The 21,018-nt window shown below is 43.3% G+C and overlaps 1 protein-coding gene across 6 annotated transcripts in view; it reads right to left on the reverse strand.

Annotated features, from left to right (window-relative positions):
* TSPOAP1 (TSPO associated protein 1) overlaps positions 1–20,344 on the reverse strand; it is a 45,834-nt gene extending 25,490 nt beyond the window's left edge. For 3 of the 6 annotated variants that reach the window (XM_067472098.1, XM_067472096.1, XM_067472095.1), the window contains exons 1-9: positions 18,002–20,343; positions 13,914–14,021; positions 13,420–13,548; positions 11,867–12,043; positions 9,932–10,174; positions 4,451–4,552; positions 3,413–3,496; positions 3,123–3,212; positions 745–867 (exon numbers count right to left, since the gene is read on the reverse strand). In XM_067472098.1, coding sequence (XP_067328199.1) covers positions 745–867; positions 3,123–3,212; positions 3,413–3,496; positions 4,451–4,552; positions 9,932–10,174; positions 11,867–12,043; positions 13,420–13,548; positions 13,914–14,021; positions 18,002–18,202 — 1,257 coding nt within the window. In that variant the 5' untranslated portion in view covers positions 18,203–20,343. Of the gene's footprint in view, positions 1–744; positions 868–3,122; positions 3,213–3,412; positions 3,497–4,450; positions 4,553–7,850; positions 7,934–9,931; positions 10,175–11,866; positions 12,044–13,419; positions 13,549–13,913; positions 14,022–18,001 lie in introns of those variants that run through there. The other 3 variants (XM_067472097.1, XM_060768353.2, XM_067472099.1) reach the window with 3 other exon arrangements.
* Positions 20,345–21,018: the final 674 nt, after the last annotated feature.

Genomic DNA, 21,018 nt, shown 5'->3' on the forward strand with positions numbered 1-21,018 from the left:
AAAGCCACAGTAAAAATCAGCAACAAGAAATGTCCATGAACAAGATCAAAAACACTGCTAAATCCTGGAACCTTTTAGCAATCCACTAACCGTACTTGAAGCACTAGAAAAACTCCTTGGAACAAAGCCACTGGAAGCAGGAGAACTGCAAGAGTCTGCACATGAATTTGAAACGATGCCTGGTCTGAAGATGCATCCAGGCGGGAGGCACTTAAAGCCGAGAAATCTATTACGTGACATGCCTGAAGGCTTTGAAGGCCTTGTTTGCATTTCTCTCAATCTAGCTGACCTTCGTAAACCTAGCGATTCCCCCCTGCTCTGCCAAATCTGCCCTCTCCTATCTTCATTAGAGAGCCCAGGTGTCAGATTCTCTGAAGAGCCAGAAGGGAGTGAAAGTTCACTGCTTGGCTCTGAAATATTCTCATGGGAATTTGGACTTTCACTTTCCAAGGCTGCAGGAGTTTCTTCTACATTGACCTCAGAACCAACATCCTCATTAGCATCAGGAAATACATTAGCATCAGGAAATACAATAAGAGAATCAGAATCAGGTTCAGGTTCACACACAGGCTGAACCCCAACAGATTCTAGATGTTGTAGAACCCCAAAAAAATTCCTTTCTGAAGCTCCATTTTCTGGAGGGTGTTGGGGGAGGGATTCTGGGAGTTGTAGTCCTGAAATGCTAGCAAGAGTGACCATCTTGGCATGACCTTCCTGCCTTGAGGGGTCCCAATCCTGACCCACCTGGAGCGCTTGCCCAAGACTCTCCAGCCTGTGTTCAAGTTCTTGGGTTTTCTGGAGAGCCGAATCCCGTTCCTCGGTCACTTCTGACACCCGAAGCCTCAGGTCGGCATTTTCGGACTCAACCTGGGACAAGAAAAAGCCATTCAATTTGGATTGAGCTTCCGAGTGATGTGGAACCCCCCATCACATACAGATCAGATATTCTATTTATCTGGAATTGTGTATCCAATCCTGTTAGTTAGCATATGCAAACATTATGCAAATGTATACCTTTTTAAAGTCTTCATCCTCCAAGAATAGATTCCTATGAGTTACTTCTAGGAAGAGTAGACCTATTGAATAAACTGCTTGATGGGAAGTCCATCTATAGGTCAATGGGTCTACTCTAAGGAAGGGGTATTTTGCCCATGGACCATGAATAATCTCCAAAACCTTTGAAGGACCTCTAAGCGGGTTCCTATGGCTTAGATCTAGCTAGAGTAGCCCTCTTGAACCGGTTGCTAGGTGGGATATCCATCTATAGGTTAATGGGTGTACTCTAAGTTAATGCAATGCCTCTACTCTAGGGAAGAGATATACTGGTGATTCATGGGCTATGTATGGTCCCCAAGGCATTTGAAGAACCTCTAAGAATGGGTTCCTATGACTTACTTCTAGCTAGAGTAAATCTCTTGAATAAATTGTTAGGTGTGAAGTCCATCTATAGGTCAATGGTTCTACTCTAAGAAAGGGATGCATTTAAGAAGTTGTCCCATGGACCATATATGTTCCCCAAGGCATTCAAAGAACAGGTTCCTGTGAGATAGATCTAGCTAGAGTAGATCTCTTGAATAAACTGTTAGATAAGAAGTCCATTATAGGCCTACAAATATACAATGGGTCTACTCTAAGAAGGGGGCACACCAGAAGGCTCTAAGAGCTTCCAGAGCCTGGTATTTTTGGTGGTTTTCCATCCAAGCACTAACCAGGGCATCAAATAAGCATATGCAAACATTATGCAAATGTTGCCCTTTTATGGTCTCCGTCCTTCTCTCTAGACCTGAATATTCTTGCGTTAAGAGATTAAGTGCATCTCATTTATTTCCCATCCGTCTGTGCATAAATGTCCTTTCAAGTGACCTGTTGGATTTCAGAGGATTTCCTTAGGCATTCTTTCTTCTGAAGTAGTGCTTCCAGTGCCTGTCATTTCTGGTAAGTTTCCATCCAAGGACTAACCAGGGCAACAGAATAGCACATGCAAACATTATGCAAATGTTGCCCTTTTAGAGTCTCCGTCCTTCTTTCTAGACTTGAATAGTCTTGTGTTAAGAGATTAAGTTCATTTCATTCATTTCCCAACCCTCTGTTCATAAATGCCCCTTCAAGTGACCTGTTGACTTATGATGACCCAATGGACTTCAGAGGATTTCCTTGGGCATTCCTTCCTCCGAAATAGAGCTTCCAGCACCTGGTATGTTTGGTGGGTTTCCATCAAAGGACTAACCAGGGCAACACATTAACATATGCAAACATTATGCAAATGTTGCCCTTTTAGAGTCTCCGTCCTTCTCTCTAGACTTGAATAGTCTTGTGTTAAGAGATTAAGTTCATCTCATTCATTTCCCATCCCTCAGTTCATAAATAGTTTACATCTGGCCCGGCCATAGGTTTTTAAATATTTGCGTGTTATTGTCTATATGTGAGTTATATGATTGTATTGTTTTATTTGCTTATTGCTTTGTTGTTTTTACTGATGTGTTGTTGGGCTTGACCTCATTTAAGCTGCCCCGAGTCCCCTTGGGGAGATGGTGGTGGGGTATAAATAAAGTTATTATTATTATTATTATTATTATTATTATTATTATTATTAATGCTCCTTCAAGTGACCTGTTGAATTATGATGAACCAATGGACTTTAGAGGATTTCCTTTGGCATTCTTTCCTTCAAAATAGAGCTTCCAGCTCCTGGTATGTTTGGTGGGTTTCCATCCAAGGACTAACCAAAGCACCAGATTAGCATATCAAAACATTATGCAAATGTTACCCTTTCATAGTCTCTATCTTCTCTAAACTCGAAAAGTCTTGTGTTAAAAGATTAAGTTCATCTCATTGTGTTAAGTTCATCTCATTGTGTTAAGAGATTAAGTTCATCTCATTCATTTCCCATCCCTCTATGCATAAATGCCTTTTAAAGTGACCTGAAACTCAATGGATTTCAGAGGATTTCCTTAGTCATTCCTTCCTCTGAAATAGAGCTTCCAGTGCCTGGTATTTTTGGTGGGTTTCCATCCAAGTTACTAACCAGGGCACTAGATTAGCATATGCAAACATTGTGCAAATGTTGCCTTTTTATCATCTCTGTCTTCTCTCTAGACTAGAAAACTCCCTTGGGTCCTTACCTTCTCTATCCATTCAACTTGCCCCTGGAGCTGAGCATTCTCTTCTGACAGACGGACATTCTCACTCGCAACCTCCTGAAGCTGGGTTTCCTGTACAATACACGGGGGGAAAGGAGGAAATCAACCTCCAAAACTTCCAGTCTTTTGGGGAGAATCAAGTCCTTTATGAAAAGCATGCCCTCTTCTCCTTGGAAAGGAACTCAAAAAACATTGAAACCAAAACATAACTCAAGCTCAAAACTTTGCAAACTCCTAGCCAGAGCAGAGAAGCAAGGCAAGGCCACACTCACGAGTTCGGCGTATCTCTTGTGCTTCTTCCTCACTTCATGCTCGAGGGTCTCGCATTGCTTCCGCTTCTTCCTCAGCTCCGATTCCTGACAGGAAAGGACACCAAATTGAGAGAAGAGAGTAAAAATTCCAGAAACTATATCTCCCCTATAGTCAGGAAAAAAGCCCACAGAACATGTACTTCTCTCCTTACCCAAAGCAATGGAGGAGTCCATGTCAGCAGGGCATTTAGGGATCCACTCCTGGTTTTATAGACAGTTCTCCAAGGTGCTGAATTGAGTAATTGATGGGGTTCAGCACCTTGGAGAGCTCCTTTGAGGCCTAGATTGAAATCTGAGGCTGAATCAATACTGGAGAATGAACTACTAGGCTCAATGCTATGGGATCCTGAGAATTATAGTTTTCAAATGCTATGGGATCTCAAGAATTATAGCTTCCAAGAATTATAGTGCTATAAGATCATGAGAAATATCATTTCCAAATGCTATGGGATCTCATGAATTATAGTAGTTTCTAAATTTATGGAATCCTGGGAATTGTAGTTTCCCAATGCTAAGCAGTCCTGAGAATTGGAGCTTCCCAATGCTATGGAATTCTGAGAATTGTAATTTCCCATGCTATAGGATGCTGAGAATTATAGTTTCCAAATGCTATGGGATTCTGAGAATCGTAGTTTCCAAATGCTATGGCATCCTGGGACTTGTAGTTTCCCAACGCTATGGGATCCTGAGAATTATAGTTTCCAAATGTTATGGGATTCCTGAGAATTGTGGTTTCCCAATGTTATGGGATTCTGAGAATTGTAGTTACCAAATGCTATGGCATCCTGGGACTTGTAGTTTCCCAATGTTATGGGATCTCGAGAATTATAGTTTCCAAATGTTATGGGATTCCTGAGAATTGTGGTTTCCAAATGCAATGGGATCCCAAGAAGAGCTCCTATCTCCTGATTGAAAAGCCATTGTAAAGTTCTGACTAGAACCCAGAGCGGATCCCAACCAATTCCTTTGAGGAGGGGAAGAAAAGCTTGGCAAGCTCACCAGTCGCTGGATTTGCTGTTTGATTTCGGGGGCGGGTGATGCCAAAACCCCTCTTTTTATGGGGAGTCGGGATTCCTCTCCATCGTTGGGCAAAGAAACAGGCTGCAAAGGGAGAAAAATGCCCACATTATGAAAGCTACGCCTTCCAAAAGGCATGAGAAAAAGGGATCTTTGGGGGGACTGCATATCCCATCATCCCCCTATAGTCACTATTCCTTACAGCAACAACCCTTTGCTGGGTATTTACTGCATTTTAACGGGGGGAAAGCAATACAATGGGAGCAGACTTAAAATAATAATAATAAGGTATTTTACATAGAATTATGGGAAAAAATAGACCCATGCATGATCCCACAGCAAGCTGGCTTCAGGAAAGGCAAAAGCTGCACATCGCAAGTGCTGAACCTGACTCAGCACATAGAAGATGGCTTTGAAAGGCAGCAGATTACAGGCACTGTCTTCATAAACCTATCAGCAGCTTATGATACTCTAAATTATTGCCTCCTCCTGAGAAAAATGTATAATATCACAAAGGATGACCACTTCACCCACTTCATAGGAAATCTGCTACAAAACAGGAGCTTTTTTGTTGAGTTCCAGGACCAGAGAAGCAGATGGCAAAAACAGAAGAACGGCCTGCCTCAGGGGAGCGTGCTTGCTGCATTCATGTTTAACATTTACACAAATAACCAGCCACTTCCACAAGGGACAAAGAGTTTCATCTACGCTGACGATCGTGCCATCACTACCCAAGTAGAGAATTTTGAAATGGTTGAACAGAAGCTCTCCAAAGCTTTAGGTACTCTTACTGCCTATTACAGGGAAAACCAGATGATTCCTCATCCATCTAAAATGCATATGTGTGCTTTCCATCTTAAGAACAGACAAGCATCTCAAGCTCTGAGGATGACCTGGGGAGGAATCCCACTGGAGCATTGCAGCATACCCAAATACCTGGGAGTCACTCTGGACCATGCTCTGACTTATAAGAAGCACTGCTTGACTATCAAGAAAAAAGTGGATACTAGAAATAATATCATACAAAAGCGGAGTGGCACAACCTGGGGATTACAATCAGACACAGTGAAGACATCTGCCCTTGCGCTTTACTACTCTGATGCTGAGTACATGTGCCCAGTTTGGGACACATCTCACCATGCTAAAACAGTGGATGTGGCTCTTAATGAGACAGGTCACATTATCACAGGATGCCTATGCCCCACGCCGCTGGAGAAATTACACTGTTTAGCTGGTATCGCATCACCTGACATCCACCAGGAAGTAGCAGCCAATAATAAAAGGACCAGGCAGTGACATATCTGGCCCAGTCTCAGTTCAGATATCAGCCAGCATGCCAACACCTTAAATCAAGAAATGGCTTCCTAAGAGATACTCGCAGGAACACCTCAGCAAACAAGAGTCCAAAAGTGGCAGGCTAAAACTCGGAAACTCGATCTATGGCTGATACCAAATGAGAGACTCCCTCCTGGGCACACAGAAGACTGGGTGACTTGGAAGGCACTGAACAGGCTGCACTCTGGCACCACGAGATGCAGAGCCAACCTTAAGAAATGAGGCTACAAAGTGGAGTCCACGACATGCGAGTGCGGAGAAGAGCAAACCACAGACCACTTACTACAATGCACAATGGAGGAAGTACTTAGAGAAACACCAGAGGCACTCCACGTGGCCAGCTACTGGTCAAAGGACATTTAGTATAATGCCAAGTCTTTTTAATGTATTACAACCGTACCCTTGATTCACTTCTGATACAATAAATAAAGTATTATTATTATTATTATTATTATTATTATTATTATTTGAAACACAACAGGATGAGTCCACAGCAGAAATTCCGCTGGCTGTTGAATTGGATTACACGTCGGACACTTCCCAAATGTCTAGGACTGTGTGATATATCGGCGAATAATGTGTGCAGATCCCAGTAAGGTGGCCTTCTGCAGCTGGCAGATGGTAATTTTGTCAGCATTATTATTATTATTATTATTATTATTATTATTATTATTATTATTCCGATATCTAGCCACCCTAGAGGCCATATTCTCCAGCCTAGGAAAGAGGGGAAAGCACTCTGCACGTGCACAGAGGCCACTCTCTTTCAACATTAGTGCCCCAAATCACATCAGAAACCAATTCTATATGATTTAGAATCCATTCCTTCCAAAGGCTATAGACTCCAATGCTCCTCAATGGGAGAGAAATGGGGAAAGCACTCTGCACATGCTCAGAGGCCAATCTCTTTCATCATTAGGACCCCAAATCACATCAAAAACCAATTCTATACGATTCACAATCCAATCCTTCCAGAGTCTACATCCTCCAATGCCCTTTATTGGGAGGAAAAGGGAAAGCACTCTGTACATGCTCAGAGGCCGCTATCTTTCAACATTATTATTATTATTATTGTTATTATTATTACCACCATATCTAGCCACTCTGGAGGCCACATTCTCCAGCCTAGGAAAGAGGGGAAAGCACTCTGCACATGCTCAGAGGCTTTCAACATTATTATTGTTGTTGTTGTTGTTGTTGTTGTTACCACCATATCTAGCCACTCTGGAGGCTACATTCTCCAGCCTAGGAAAGAGGGGAAGCACTTTGCACATGCTCAGTGGCCACTCTCTTTCAACATTAGCCCCCAAATCATCTCAGAAACCAATTCTATATGTTTTAGAATCCATTCCTTCCAGAGGCTACATCCTCCAATGCTTCTCAATGGGAGGGAAAAGGGAAAGCACTCTGCACATGCTCAGAGGCCACTCTCTTTCAACATTAGGACACCAAATCATCTCAGAAACCAATTCTATGCGATTTAGGATCCATTCCTTCTAGAGTCTACATACTCCAATGCTCCCCACTGGAAGGGAAAGGTGAAAACACTCTACATATGCTCAGAGGCCGCTCTCTTTTAACATTAGTGCCCCAAATCACCTCAGAAACCAATTCAACATGTTTTAGAATCCATTCCTTCCAGAGTCTACATCCTCCAATGCTCCTCAATGGGAGGGAAAAGGGAAAACACTCTGCACATGCTCAGAGGCCACTTTCTGTCAACATTATCGCCCCAAATCTCCTCAGAAACCAATTCCATATGTTTTAGAATCCATTCCTTCTACAGGCTACATCCTCCAATGCTCCTCATTGGGGGGGAAATGGAGAAAGCACTCTGCACATGCTCAGAGGCTGCAATCAGTTACCAGGACATAATATATTTTTGTTTGGGGGGGTTCTTAAAAAGGAGGCTAAAAAGTGGTCCGGATAATGTACTCAACCCTCCGTTTCCCCATTTTTACCCCCTTGTTTTAAAAACACCCCTTTGGAAGACCCCAAAAGTGCAGAAACCAGCTTGGGGCCTACTGCGCCTGCGCAATCGCCCTACCTGCCTGGATTCAGCACCGCGGACAGCTCCTCGCCAAGGCGGACTGAACCATTCTGCCGCTAATAGAAGGAGGGGACTTTGGCATGCGACTTGTCCTTTTTCGCCCCCTTCTGCGAACCAAATGGTACGTCCCGGCTATTGCTTTGCAATAGCCGGGACGTACCATTTGGCTCGCAGAAGGGGGGGAGGAGGACAAGTCGAATGCAAAGCAAACAGGGGGAAATCTTCACCCTCTTTCTTCCCGTTTAATCCCCAGGGAGCGTTCCCACGTGCGTTAGAAGCCTGACACGTGTCAGGCTTAAGGGCCAAAACAGCCTGCGTGCGTGCCTATGCACACATACACCCTGGCTTGCCCGCGTTTCCTTTCAAGCCTATGGGCATTTAAACCACCTCAGCTCCCTTTTCACGTGTAGGCATGAGCCATACACACGTTACCTTCCTTCAAGGCCATGTTCTGAAAGCCTATACGATTTTCTAAAAAATATTTAAGGACACTATTGTTATTATTATATTTAATTAATAATATTTTATTTTATTTAGATTTTAGGACATTATTATAATCATCATCATCATCATCATCATTATTATTATTATTCAGATTATAGGACTTATTATGTAGATTTTAGGACACTTTTATTATTATTATTATTATTATATTTAATAATATTTTATTTTACTTAGATATTAGGACATTATTATTATTATTATTATTATTCAGATTATAGGACTTATTATTTAGATTTTAGGACACTTATTATTATTATCGCTATGACTTTAATTTAATTTAGATATTTGGACATTATTATTATTATTCAGAATATAGGATTTCTTATTTAGATTTTAGGACACTTATTATTATTATTATTAGGACATTATTTAATTTAATTTATATATTTGGACATTATTATTATTAATATTCAGATTATAGGACTTATTTAGATTTTAGGACACTTGTTTTATTATTATTATTAGGACACTTATTTATTTTAGGTATTAGGATGTTATTATTATTCAGATTACAGGACTTATTCGGACACTTATTTTAATTATTATTGTTGTTATTAGGACACTATATTATTTAATTTAGATATGAGGACATTATTAATATTATTCTGATCATAGGACTTATTATTTAGATTTTAGGAGACTTATTTTACTTAGATTTTAATACACTTTATTATTATTATTATTATTATTATTATTATTTAGAAGACTATTATTTAGATTTTAGAACACTGTTATTAATGTTAATAATGTTTATAATTTAAGACACTTATTTAGATTTTTCTGTGTTTTCTGTGTTTCCTCCACCACAGGCATCCCAGTGTTTCTGGATCTCTCTATTGTTGTGGAATTAATTTGTATGACCCTGCCCACTGCCTCTTCGTTAACCCTTTCCTATAGCACACAGCAAACGGGAATTGATCAGCAACTGAACATACTAGAGAGGTTTGGGAGAATTCACCATGATTTATAGGAGTTGTAGGTTCTGGGATGTATAGTTCCCCTGCAATATAAGAGCACTCTCCACTCCACCAAAGATGGAATTGGACCAAACTTGGCACACAGAGCCCCATGACCAACAAAAAACACTGGAAGTCTTTGGAGGGATTGAGAGGAGTTGTAGTTCACCTACATCCAGAGCGTACTATGGACCCAAACAAGAATGGATCTGGACCAAACCTGGCATGCATACCCAATACATCCAAATCTGAATACTGGTGGTTTTTGAGGGGAATGGGCCTGGACACTTTGGAGTTGTAGCTACTGGGATTTATAGTTCACCTGCAATCAATGAGCACTCTGAACTCCACCAAAGATGGAATTGGACCAAACTTGGCACACAGAGCCCCCATGACCAGCAAAAAATACTGGATATCTTTGGAGAAAATTCACCTTCATTTGGGGAGTTGTAGTTCACCTACATCTAGAGGGCACTGTGAATCCAAACATTGATGGATCTGGACCAAACTTGGCACACAGACCTGATACGTTGAAATTTGATTCCTGGAGGGGTTTGGAGGGAATTGTTCATAGTCAACGGGCCAGGACTGTAAGGATATAAGATGAATCCATCATACCTTGTGGGTCGGAAGGGACCGTCTGGTTGTCCGCGAAGGAAGCAAGCCGTTGGAGCAGGGTTCGATTCTCGCCCTCCGCTGCGGACCCCAAACCTTGGTGGGGCCCACCGGGATGGGTTTGTCAGCTTTTGGGCCCGCCTGACCTTTGAAACTCTTCAAGGCAATCTGCCTTTGGAGGCGCAGGACCTCTTTTTGGGATTCACGGAGGAGCTGGTGGAAATCCAGGAGCCGAGAAGGTTCTTCCTAAGGAGAAAGACCCACTGGGTGTTTGTCCCAATCCTTGCTACGGATGGCAAAAGGCATGATAGAAAGGGAGGACATCTGGCTTGGAAAACGGCCCCTGGGAAAGGGATCTAGGTCAACGTGAGTCAACAGCACAATGCGGCAGCAAAAAAGGCCAATGCGTTTCGAGGCTGAATCCATAATGAATATAGTTTCTATATCCATGGAAGTCAATGACAGCAACAAAAGAACAGCATGGCCATGTATCTATTCATTCATCTATCCATCCACCCAATGTATCTTGACCTTTGGAACCTCTTTCAACTCGAGGATTCTGTCTGTCCATCCACCCATCCACCCATTTATCTTACAAGAGTCAAGCCACTAGGAGATGTGGGATGATGATGATGATGGTAACAACAAAAACAACCACAACAAAAACAAAATAGTATGGCCATTGGGGTCTCTTCCAACTCTAGGATCCTCAGATTCTTCTTTTTTTCTTTCCTTCCTTCCTTCCATCCATCCATCCATCCCTACCTTTCTATCTTAGGAGGTTGTGCTGGTGGCCCGTCAGATCCCTTCCAACTCTAAGATTCTATCTATCTATCCATCCATCCATCCCTACCTTTCTATCTTAGGGGATTGTACTGGTGGCCCTTGAGGTCTCTTCCAACTCTAAGATTCTATCTATCTATCTATCTATCTATCTATCCATCCATCCATCCATCCATCCTTTCTATCTTAGGGGATTGTACTGGTGGCCCTTGAGGTCCCATCCAACTCTAAGATTCTATCCATCCATCCCTACCTTTCTATCTTAGGGGATTGTACTGGTGGACCTTGAGGTCCCTTCCAACTCTATCCATCCATCTCTACCTTTCTATCTTAAGGGGTTGTACTGGTGGACCTTGAGGTCCCATCCAACTCTAAGATTCTATCCATCCATCCCTACCTTTCTATCTTAGGGGGTTGTACTGGTGGACCTTGAGGTCCCTTCCAACTCTAAGATTCTATCCATCCATCCCTACCTTTCTATCTTAGTGGGTTGTACTGGTGGACCTTGAGGTCCATTCAAACTCTATCCATCCATCTCTACCTTTCTATCTTAGGGGTTTTTACTGATGGCCCTTGACGTTCCTTCCAACTCTAAGATCCTATCCATCCATCCCTACCTTTCTATCTTAGGGGGTTGTCCTAGTGGCCCTAAAAATCTCTTCCAACTCTAGAATTCCATCCATCCATCTCTTTCTATGTATCTAAGGAAGTTGAACAGTATGGCATGGGAACCCTTCCAAACTTCTCCCTCTCCATCCTTCCATCCATCCAATGAGCCTTAGAGGGTTGGTCTGGATGGCCTTGGGGTGTCTTCCAACTCTAGGATTCTAAGATTATACCATATCTCTTTCTTTCTTTCCTTCCATCCATCCCTACATTTTATCTTAGGGGGTTGTACAGGTGGCCCTTGAGGTCCCTTCCAACTCTATCCATCCATCCATCTCTGTCTATGTATCTAAGGGGGTTGAACAGGATGGCCCTTCCAAACTTCTCTCTCCATCCATCCATCCATCCATCCATCCATCCATCCATCCATCCATCCACCCATCCATCCATGATCCTTAGAGGGTTGGGCTGAATGGCCTTGGGGTTCCTTCCAAAGTTAGGGTCCTACATCTGTCCCCACAGTTGGCAAGCCTGGTGGAGGTGCCTCACCTTGCCAGCAGGGACTTTGGCCCGGAGTTCCTGGCATTCCCTCTGCAGGGCGTTGATCTGCTTGTCCTTGGCCAGGAGGACCCCCGCTTGTTCCCGGAGGTCCATCACCCGCTGCCGGGCCAAGGCTTTCTTGCAGAGGCCGGCACAGGGGCCCTTCACAGCCATCGGTGTGCTCACCTGCGCCGTAGAAAACAACCATGATGTTGTGGTGCAGTTTGACCCCACATTCAGTGCCACGACTCAATACTAAGGGGGGTCCTGGGAGTTATAGCCTGGTAAGGACCCAGTGTTTTGAAAGACTGTAAAACTACAGCTCCTATAGCTTTGAGCCATATTACTACTCCTATTTCTTCTTCTATTACTCCTCCTCCTCCTCCTCCTTCTATTACTACATATACTACTACTATTTCTTCTATTACTACTTCTACTACTTCTATTACTACATCCACTGCTCCTACTACTTATACTACTACTAATATTTCTTCTACTACTACTTCAGTTGCTATTATTGCTACAACTTCTTTTACTACTATTTCTACTTCTTCTATTGCTGCATCTACTGTTCCTACTATTATTATGACTTCTACTACTACTACTTCTATTACTACTATTGATTCTACTGCTACTTCTACTACTTCTTTGATTGCTACTGCTACTATGACTTCTACCACTACAAGTACTATTATTGCTACTATGACTTCATTTACTACTATGTATATTACTACTATTGATTCTACTTCTTCTTCTATTGCTACTGCTACTATGACTTCTACTTCTACTAATATTTCTTCTACTACTTCAAGTACTATTATTGCTACTATGACTTCTTTTACTGCTACTTCTATTACTACTGATTCTACTACTTCTACTACTATTGCTACTGCTACTATGATTTCTACTACTACTTCTACTAATATTTCTTCTACTACTACTTCAAGTACTATTATTGCTACTACGACTTCTTTTACTGCTACGTCTACTACTTCCATAAGTACTACTATTTCTACTACTACTTCTATTGCTACTGCTACTATGATTTCTACGAATATTTCTTCAACTACTACTTCAAGTACTATTATTGCTACTACGACTTCTTTTACTGCTACTTCTACTACTTCCATAAGTACTACTATTTCTACTACTACTTCTACTTTTACTACTATGACTGCTACTTCTGCTATTATTATTTCTTCTATTACTACGTCTTCTTCTACTTCTATTATTACTACCACTATTATTTATTCAAGTACTATTATTTAACGGTAAGCCACTCTGAGTCCCCTTTGGGGTGAGATAGAGAGGGGTAGAAATATAGTAAATAAATAAATGATTCTACTACTTCTATTACTACTATGACTACTTCTACTACTACTATAACTACTATGACTACTTCTTCTATTACTATTTCTTCTTCTTTTACTACTACTACTACTTCTTTTACTACTACTACTACTACTACTGCTACTACTCTTTGGACCAAGTTAGCATCCAGAGATGCAAAGGGATGACGAGAGCCTCGTTGCTCTCAGTTGGAAGCTCAAGGTCTTTCTTACCACTTTGAGGTTGGCTTCCTGTAGCTTCCTGGCTCGCTCTTCCAGCCGCTTAGCTATCACCGCCAGCTCCGCGTTCTTCCTCTTCAGGTGCCGTACTTTCTCCTGCGTCTCCGGGAAGCAGCTCTTGCGCTGGGAGGGCAAAACAGATCAGAGAAAAGCACGTCCTGAATATTTACGAGGCGGTTTTGCCTCAGTTTCCACCCCCAATGGGGCACCGGCCCTTCCGGTGGGGCTTGGAAAAAAATCCGTGCCGGGTTTTGAAGAGGCGAAATGAACACCCACAAGAGCCAAAACCTGGAGTGGATTCCCTGGATAATGGCAATTTTTTACGGTGAGCCACTTTGAATCTCTTTTGAGAGAGGCAGTGAGATAATAATAATAATAATAATAATAATAATAATAATAATAATATAATTACATAAAACCCTCTTTTAAAAGATCTTCAAAATGGCAAAGAGCTAATGGTTGGGGGTGATGGGTGCTGGAGTCCTCACCAGTAAGCTGTTCTCCCTTTTCAGGTTGGCGCATCGGGACTGGAGTTCCTCCAAAGCCGTGAGAAGGACCTGGTTCTGTCGCAGGAGGCAGCGATAACTCACTCCAGGCTGGGAAAACACAGGCAAAGAAACCATTACAGTGGATTCCTTGGGATCAATCATCTCGTTTTGGGGATCTAATCCCACCTCCGACCTTCTGACTCAGACCTTATCCGATAGAAGATGCCGGATAATGGGAGTTATAGTCTCCGAGCCCCATCACTTTTCCACTTCCATGTCAGTGGAGCGGCGAATCCACTCCAGGGTTTGATTGACTTTTGAATTGACCTGATTAAACTCAAGGAATGAATGCAGTTTGACATACTTTCAGTCCCCATAATTCCATGCTACATATCCTGGGAGTTGTAGTTTGACAAGGTCTCTGGGTGCATCTACACTGTTGAATGGATGCAGTTTGACATATTAAACCCTATAATGCTATGAAACCCTGGCAGTTGTAGTTTGACAAGGTATCTGGTTGCATCTACACTATAGATTGGATGCACTTTCACCTACTTTGAACCCCCATAACTCAATGCTATGAAGTCCTGGGAGTTGTAGTTTGACTATGGAGTCATGGGAGTTGTAGTTTGACAAGGTCTCTGGGTGCATCAACACTGTATAATGGATGCAGTTTGACCTACTTTGAACGGCCCTAACTCAATGCTATGGAGTCCTGGGTATTGCAGTTTGACAAGGTCTCTGGGTACATCTACACTGTAGAATGGATGCAGTTTGAGATAGTTTGAATCCTCATAACTCAAAGCTATGGAGTCCTGGGAGTTGTAGTTTGACAAGGTCTCTGGGTACATCTACACTGTAGAATGGATGCTGGTTGACTTACTTTGGACTCCCATAACTCAATGCTATGGAGCCCTGGGAGTTGCAGTTTGACTATGGAGTCCCGGGAGTTGTAGTTTGACAAGATCTCTGATTGCATCAACACTGTAGAATGGATGCAGTTGACCCACTTTGGACCCCCCTAACTCAATGATATGGAGCCCTGGGAGTTGGAGTTTGACTATAGGGTCCTGGGAGTTGTAGTTTGACAAGGTCTCTGTTTGCCTTATCCTAGCTGTCAGTTTGAATCCCCCCCCCCCCCAACTCTTTTCTCCGTTTCAAGGTCAGACAGACCTCATAGTCCGGGAAACTAATTAGGAGCAACGCCCGGTGAGCATGACTCAACGTGACACATCCAGACTGCAAATCTGGTGCAAAAGCCTCGGAAAGAGGAGGCCACCTTTGCAGAAGTGGAGCAGCTCCCTTTGCGGGCCTTTCGTTGCCCCGCATCCCGAATTTCCCATCCCTTTGCCCTACATGCCTCACCGTTTAAAAAGAGGCCAAGGGCATTGGCAATGCCTCACCTGTGGAACTCAATTCCACAAGATGCTGGCCGAAGATCTTTTCCTCTTCCGTCTCAATGCTAACTTTGATAGATTGATTGATAGACAGATAGATTGATAGATGGACAAACTGCATGTGTGTGGATGGATAGATAGAATTTGTGTGTCAATATGGATATATAGATATACAGAATGCATATACAGATAGGTAATGATAGAACATGTGTGTGTGTGTGTGTGTTTATGGGTGTGTATAGATTGGTACAATGAATATATGGATAAGTAGAGGATAAAAAAGATAGAATGCATGTGTGGTTGTATGTAGAATATGTGTGTATGGATAGATAGAATGAATATATGTATATAGATGGATGGGTAGGTGATAGAATGTGTGTGGATGTATGGGGGGGGAGAGGATATACATGTGATAACAGTGTGTTTGTGGGGGGGATGGATGGATAGAGATAGATAGATAGATAGATAGATAGATAGCACGATGGATGGATAGAGATAGATAGATAGATAGATAGATAGATAGATAGATAGATAGATAGATAGCACTATGGATGGATGGATGGATGGATGGATAGCATGATGGATGGATGGTGGATGGATGGATGGATGGAGAGAGAGAGAGATGGCACTATAGATGGATGGATGGATGGGTGGATGGATAGATAGATAGATAGATAGATAGATAGATAGATAGATAGATAGATAGATAGATAGCACTATGGATGGATGGATGGATGGATAGCATGATGGATGGATGGTGGATGGATGGATGGATGGATGGATGGAGAGAGAGAGAGAGAGAGATGGCACTATAGATGGATGGATGGATGGGTGGATGGATAGATAGATAGATAGATAGATAGATAGATAGATAGATAGCACTATGGATGGATGGATGGATGGATGGATGGATGGATGGATGGATGGATAGATAGATAGATAGATAGATAGATAGCACGCACTATGGATGGATGGATGGATAGCATGATGGATGGATGGATGGATGGATGGATGGATAGAGAGAGAGAGAGAGAGATGGCACTATAGATGGATGGATGGATGGATGAGTGGGTGGGTGGGTGGGTGGGTGAGTGGGTGGATGGATGGGTGGATGGATGGGTGGATGGATGGATGGATAGATGGATAGATAGATAGATAGATAGATAGATAGATAGATAGATAGCACTATGGATGGATGGATGGATGGATAGATAGATAGATAGATAGATAGATAGATAGATAGCACTATGGATGGATGGATGGATGGATAGATAGATAGATAGATAGATAGATAGATAGATAGATAGATAGATAGATAGATAGATAGCACTATGGATGGATTGATGGATGGATGGATGGATAGCATGATGGATGGATGGATGGATGGATGGATGGATGGATGGATAGATAGATAGATAGATAGATAGATAGATAGATAGATAGATAGATAGATAGATAGATAGCACTATGGATGGATGGATGGATGGATAGATAGATAGATAGATAGATAGATAGATAGATGGCACTATAGATGGATGGATGGATGGATAGATAGATAGATAGATAGCACTATGGATGGATGGATAGATGGAGATAGATAGATAGATAGATAGATAGATAGATAGATAGATGATAGATTGATAGCACTATGGATGGATGGATGGATAGATAGATAGATAGATAGATAGATAGATAGATAGATAGATAGATAGATGGCACTATAGAAGGATGGATGGATGGATGGATGGATGGATAGATAGATAGATAGATAGATAGATAGATAGATAGATAGATAGATGGCACTATAGGTGGATGGATGGGTGGATGGATGGGTGGATAGATGGATGGATGGATGGATGGATGGATGGATGGATGGATAGATAGATAGATAGATAGATAGATAGATAGATAGATAGATAGATAGATAGATAGATGGCACGATGGATGGATGGATGGATGGATGGATGGATGGATGGATAGATAGATAGATAGATAGATAGATAGCACTATAGGTGGATGGATGGATAGATAGCACTATGGATGGATGAATGGATGGTTAGACAGACAGACAGACAGACAGACAGACAGATAGCTGGATGGGTGGATGGCTGGATAGAGAGAAGTGGGGGCACTATGGATGGATGGACAGATGATAGATAGATAGTACTATGTTGTTGCCATGCTCCCAAAAAAATCCCAGAGTGAATCCAAAAGTAGGCGCTGATGCTAAAAACCCACTGATCCAGATCAGACAAGCTCCAGTATCCTGTTTCCATTCATAAGTAACCAAAAGTGCACAAGCAAGCTCTGCATTTTCTCATTTGCTCCTTACAGCTTCTAAGGTGGAGTGCCTTCGAGCATGGAGGTTCACTGGTCCTCCATGGATTCGTCCAATTGTTCAGTACACCTTATTATTGCAGGATTTTCAGGGTTATGCAACTATGCTAAATGGGGACAAACATCATTATGGAGGGATGCAAGGAGGTCTTGAATATGATAAGATGCGAGGACTCCTATCTCCCAGCTCTCTTTAGCCTTTGCCTACCAAACTGCAACTCCCAGGAGGCCATTGCATTGAGCCAGGGCAGTTCAAGTGGCAGCAAACAGCATGAAATCATCAACATAGACGTTTCCAGAAAATAACATTGCCCAACTTGGCCTGATAGGCCAACATAGTGAGACAGTCCTTACCTGGGTCAATGATGGCACCGATGGGCATTGCCCACCACTGCTTTCCTGTGCCAGTTCTGAGGAACATGGTGAACTGCCTCGGGACGGCACCTCGTCTTCACAGTGGGCTTCACGATGTTCGGAAGAGCTGCTCCCCGTCTCCGCCGACCCTGCCGTGGCCTCACCGGGGGGCTCTGACCCGTCTGACTCTTGGTCCTTCATCTTGAGTATCAGGGAGTCCCACCAGAGATGCAATCACCAAAGCCAAGAGGCCTCTGGCTGGCACAGGACTCGGCTGGCATCACCGAGAAGGCCTCAACAGGGAGAAGATGGGACACATCACTCTCATTGGAGGACTCAGAAAAACCTTCTAATGGAAGGGGAGGTGGCAAGCCGATAGGAACACCCCTTCTTCCCTTCTATATTTCACTCCAAAAAGCCACCAAACAACCTGGTTTTGCCTTGGGAGACGTTGTTATTGCGTCCTTCGCCACCTCAAAATAGCGCTATTACGCACCTCCGTCAACAATGTCTTAACCCTCTGGGTTTTGCAAGACTGTGGGTTGTTCTTTCGGTCTTCCAATGCTTGGCAAGAGGAGGAAGAAATAGCAGGCCAATCTGAACACACCTTTTTGTCTTCTGTTTCACCCCAAAAGTCAGGAAATACACCAGATTTGGCCCTTGGCGATGGCGCTATTGCTTCCTTCACTGTTACGCAATAGCACTATTATGCACCTCTGCTAATGTCTTGACCCTAAGAAGAAGGAAAAGAAGTCAAGCAAATAGAAGCTCTTTTTGTCCCTCTCACAAACTGCTATGTATTTGTCTTCGGCGATAGCATTATTGCATCCCTCGCCTTGCAATATAGAGCTATTACGCATCTGCACCAATGACAACTTGACCTGAAAGAGGGGAAGGTGACAAGCATATAAGAACACTTCCTTTTCCGCTTCTGCTTGACCCCAAAAGTAATCAAACAATCAGTTGCCTTTGACGAATACGTTATTTTGTTCACAGCAGTGCAATAGCAGTATCACGCACCTCCGATGACAACATTTTCACCCGAAGGAGGAAAAAGGGGCAAGCAAATATGGACAATTTATTTTCCTCTTCTGCTTGACTCCAAAAGTCACCAAACAATCAGCTGCCCTTGACGAATACGTTACTGCTTTCTTCACCGCTGCTCAATAGCGGTATTACGCTCTTCCAATAACAACATTTTGACTCGAAAGAGGAAGAAGTGACAAGTAAATATGGACACTTCCTTCTCTTCTGTTTGATCCCCAAAAGCCACCAAAAAGGTCAATTTTTGGCCTTGGCAAACACGTTATTGCTCCCTTCGCCACGGCGCAATAACTCTATTACTCATCTTCTGCTGATGTCTTGACCCAAAGAAGGAGAAGGTGGCAAGCAAATACCCTTTCCTCTCCTAATTCACTTCAAAAGCTACTGAAGAGGCCAAATTTTGCCCTCACCTATGGCACTATTGCCACCTTCAATTGCGCTATTGCACTCCTCTGGGAATGTCTTGATTTTCTGAATTTTCCAACGCCATGGGTTGATTTTGCAGACTCAGAGCATCCTTCCAATGCTTGGAAAAGGAGTGAATGGCAAGCAAATTGAAATCCTCTGTTCCTCCCCAAAGCCACCAAACGTTGCCCTCGGCAATGGCGCAATTGCCTCTTTCGATAGCGCTGTTACGCACCTCTGGGTTTGGAAAGCTCTTTCGGCATCCTTCAGAGCACCCTTCTTGCTTGGAAAAGGTGTAGATGGCAAGCAAATTGAAATCCTCCGTTCCTCCCCAAAGCTAGCCCAGATTTTGCCCTCGGCAATGGCGCAATTGCCTCCTTCGATAGCGCTGTTACGCACCTCTGGATTTCGAAAGCTCTTTCGGCATTCTCCAGAGCATCCTTGGTGCTTGGCAAAAGGAGGAGACGGCAAGCAAACAGGAACTCTGCTTTCCTCCCAAAAAGCCAGCAAGATTTGGCTCTCGGCGACGGCGTTATCACCTCCTTCGATAGCGCTACTGCACACCTCCGATGTCTTGCAATTGCAATTTCGTTGGCGGCTCTTTCCGCTTGCTAAGGAGGCTTTGCTCGGCTGGAGCTTGGCTTCATGCTCAGCTGCACTCGTGGGAGCATCAGCCAACGTTGGCTGTCATGTCGCTGCTTCCGATCACATCCCTTCCTCGCCTCTCTGCTCTCCGTGTCTCCTTCTTCCTTCCTCTGAGCCGCCGGAGCAAAAATTCCTGGGGCTTTGATGTGGGACTCACGCCACACGCCGTGGAGACCGCCAATAAGAAGCGGCTCAGGCCGTTGCCATGGAGATGGTGTGAGATGAGGGGTGGGATGCCTGCTGATTGATTCGGGGAGAAGGCAAAAGGGGGGCAACCACTGCGGCTGGCATGCCATAGGCACCGCAGACCTGGAAGCCGGACTCTGCATCGCGCCATGGTGCATTTGGCGAAATTACAAAAATTGCAGATTTCCCACATTTTCCCAAAATATTTCCCCTCCTGCACTCAGCTATGGCACATACATGCCAGTATACGCAATGGCAGGGATGTGGCTGAGATTGAGAAACACCCAAGGGCTTCTGCAATTGCCTTGATGGGTTCATAGACTTGTACAGTTGGAAGAGACCCTAAAGGCCATCCAGTGCAACCTCCCCTCTGCTAGGTAGGAAAATAAGATTCCAATATATTGAATCATAGGGTTGGAAGGGATCCCCAAAGCCATCCAGTCCAACCCCCGTCTGCTAGAAAGCAAAATAAGACTCCAATAGATAGAATCATAGGGTTGGAAGGGATCCCCAAAGCCATCCAGTCCAACCCCCATCTGCTAGAAAGCAAAATAAGACTCCAATAGATAGAATCATAGGGTTGGAAGGGATCCCCAAAGCCATCCAGTCCAACCCCCGTCTGCTAGAAAGCAAAATAAGACTCCAATAGATAGAATCATAGGGTTGGAAGGGATCCCCAAGGCCATCCAGTCCAACCCCCCGTCTGCTAGAAAGCAAAATAAGACTCCAATAGATAG

Source organism: Anolis sagrei, chromosome 11 (assembly GCF_037176765.1).
Source record: "Anolis sagrei isolate rAnoSag1 chromosome 11, rAnoSag1.mat, whole genome shotgun sequence".
NCBI classification, from domain to species: domain Eukaryota; kingdom Metazoa; phylum Chordata; class Lepidosauria; order Squamata; family Dactyloidae; genus Anolis; species Anolis sagrei.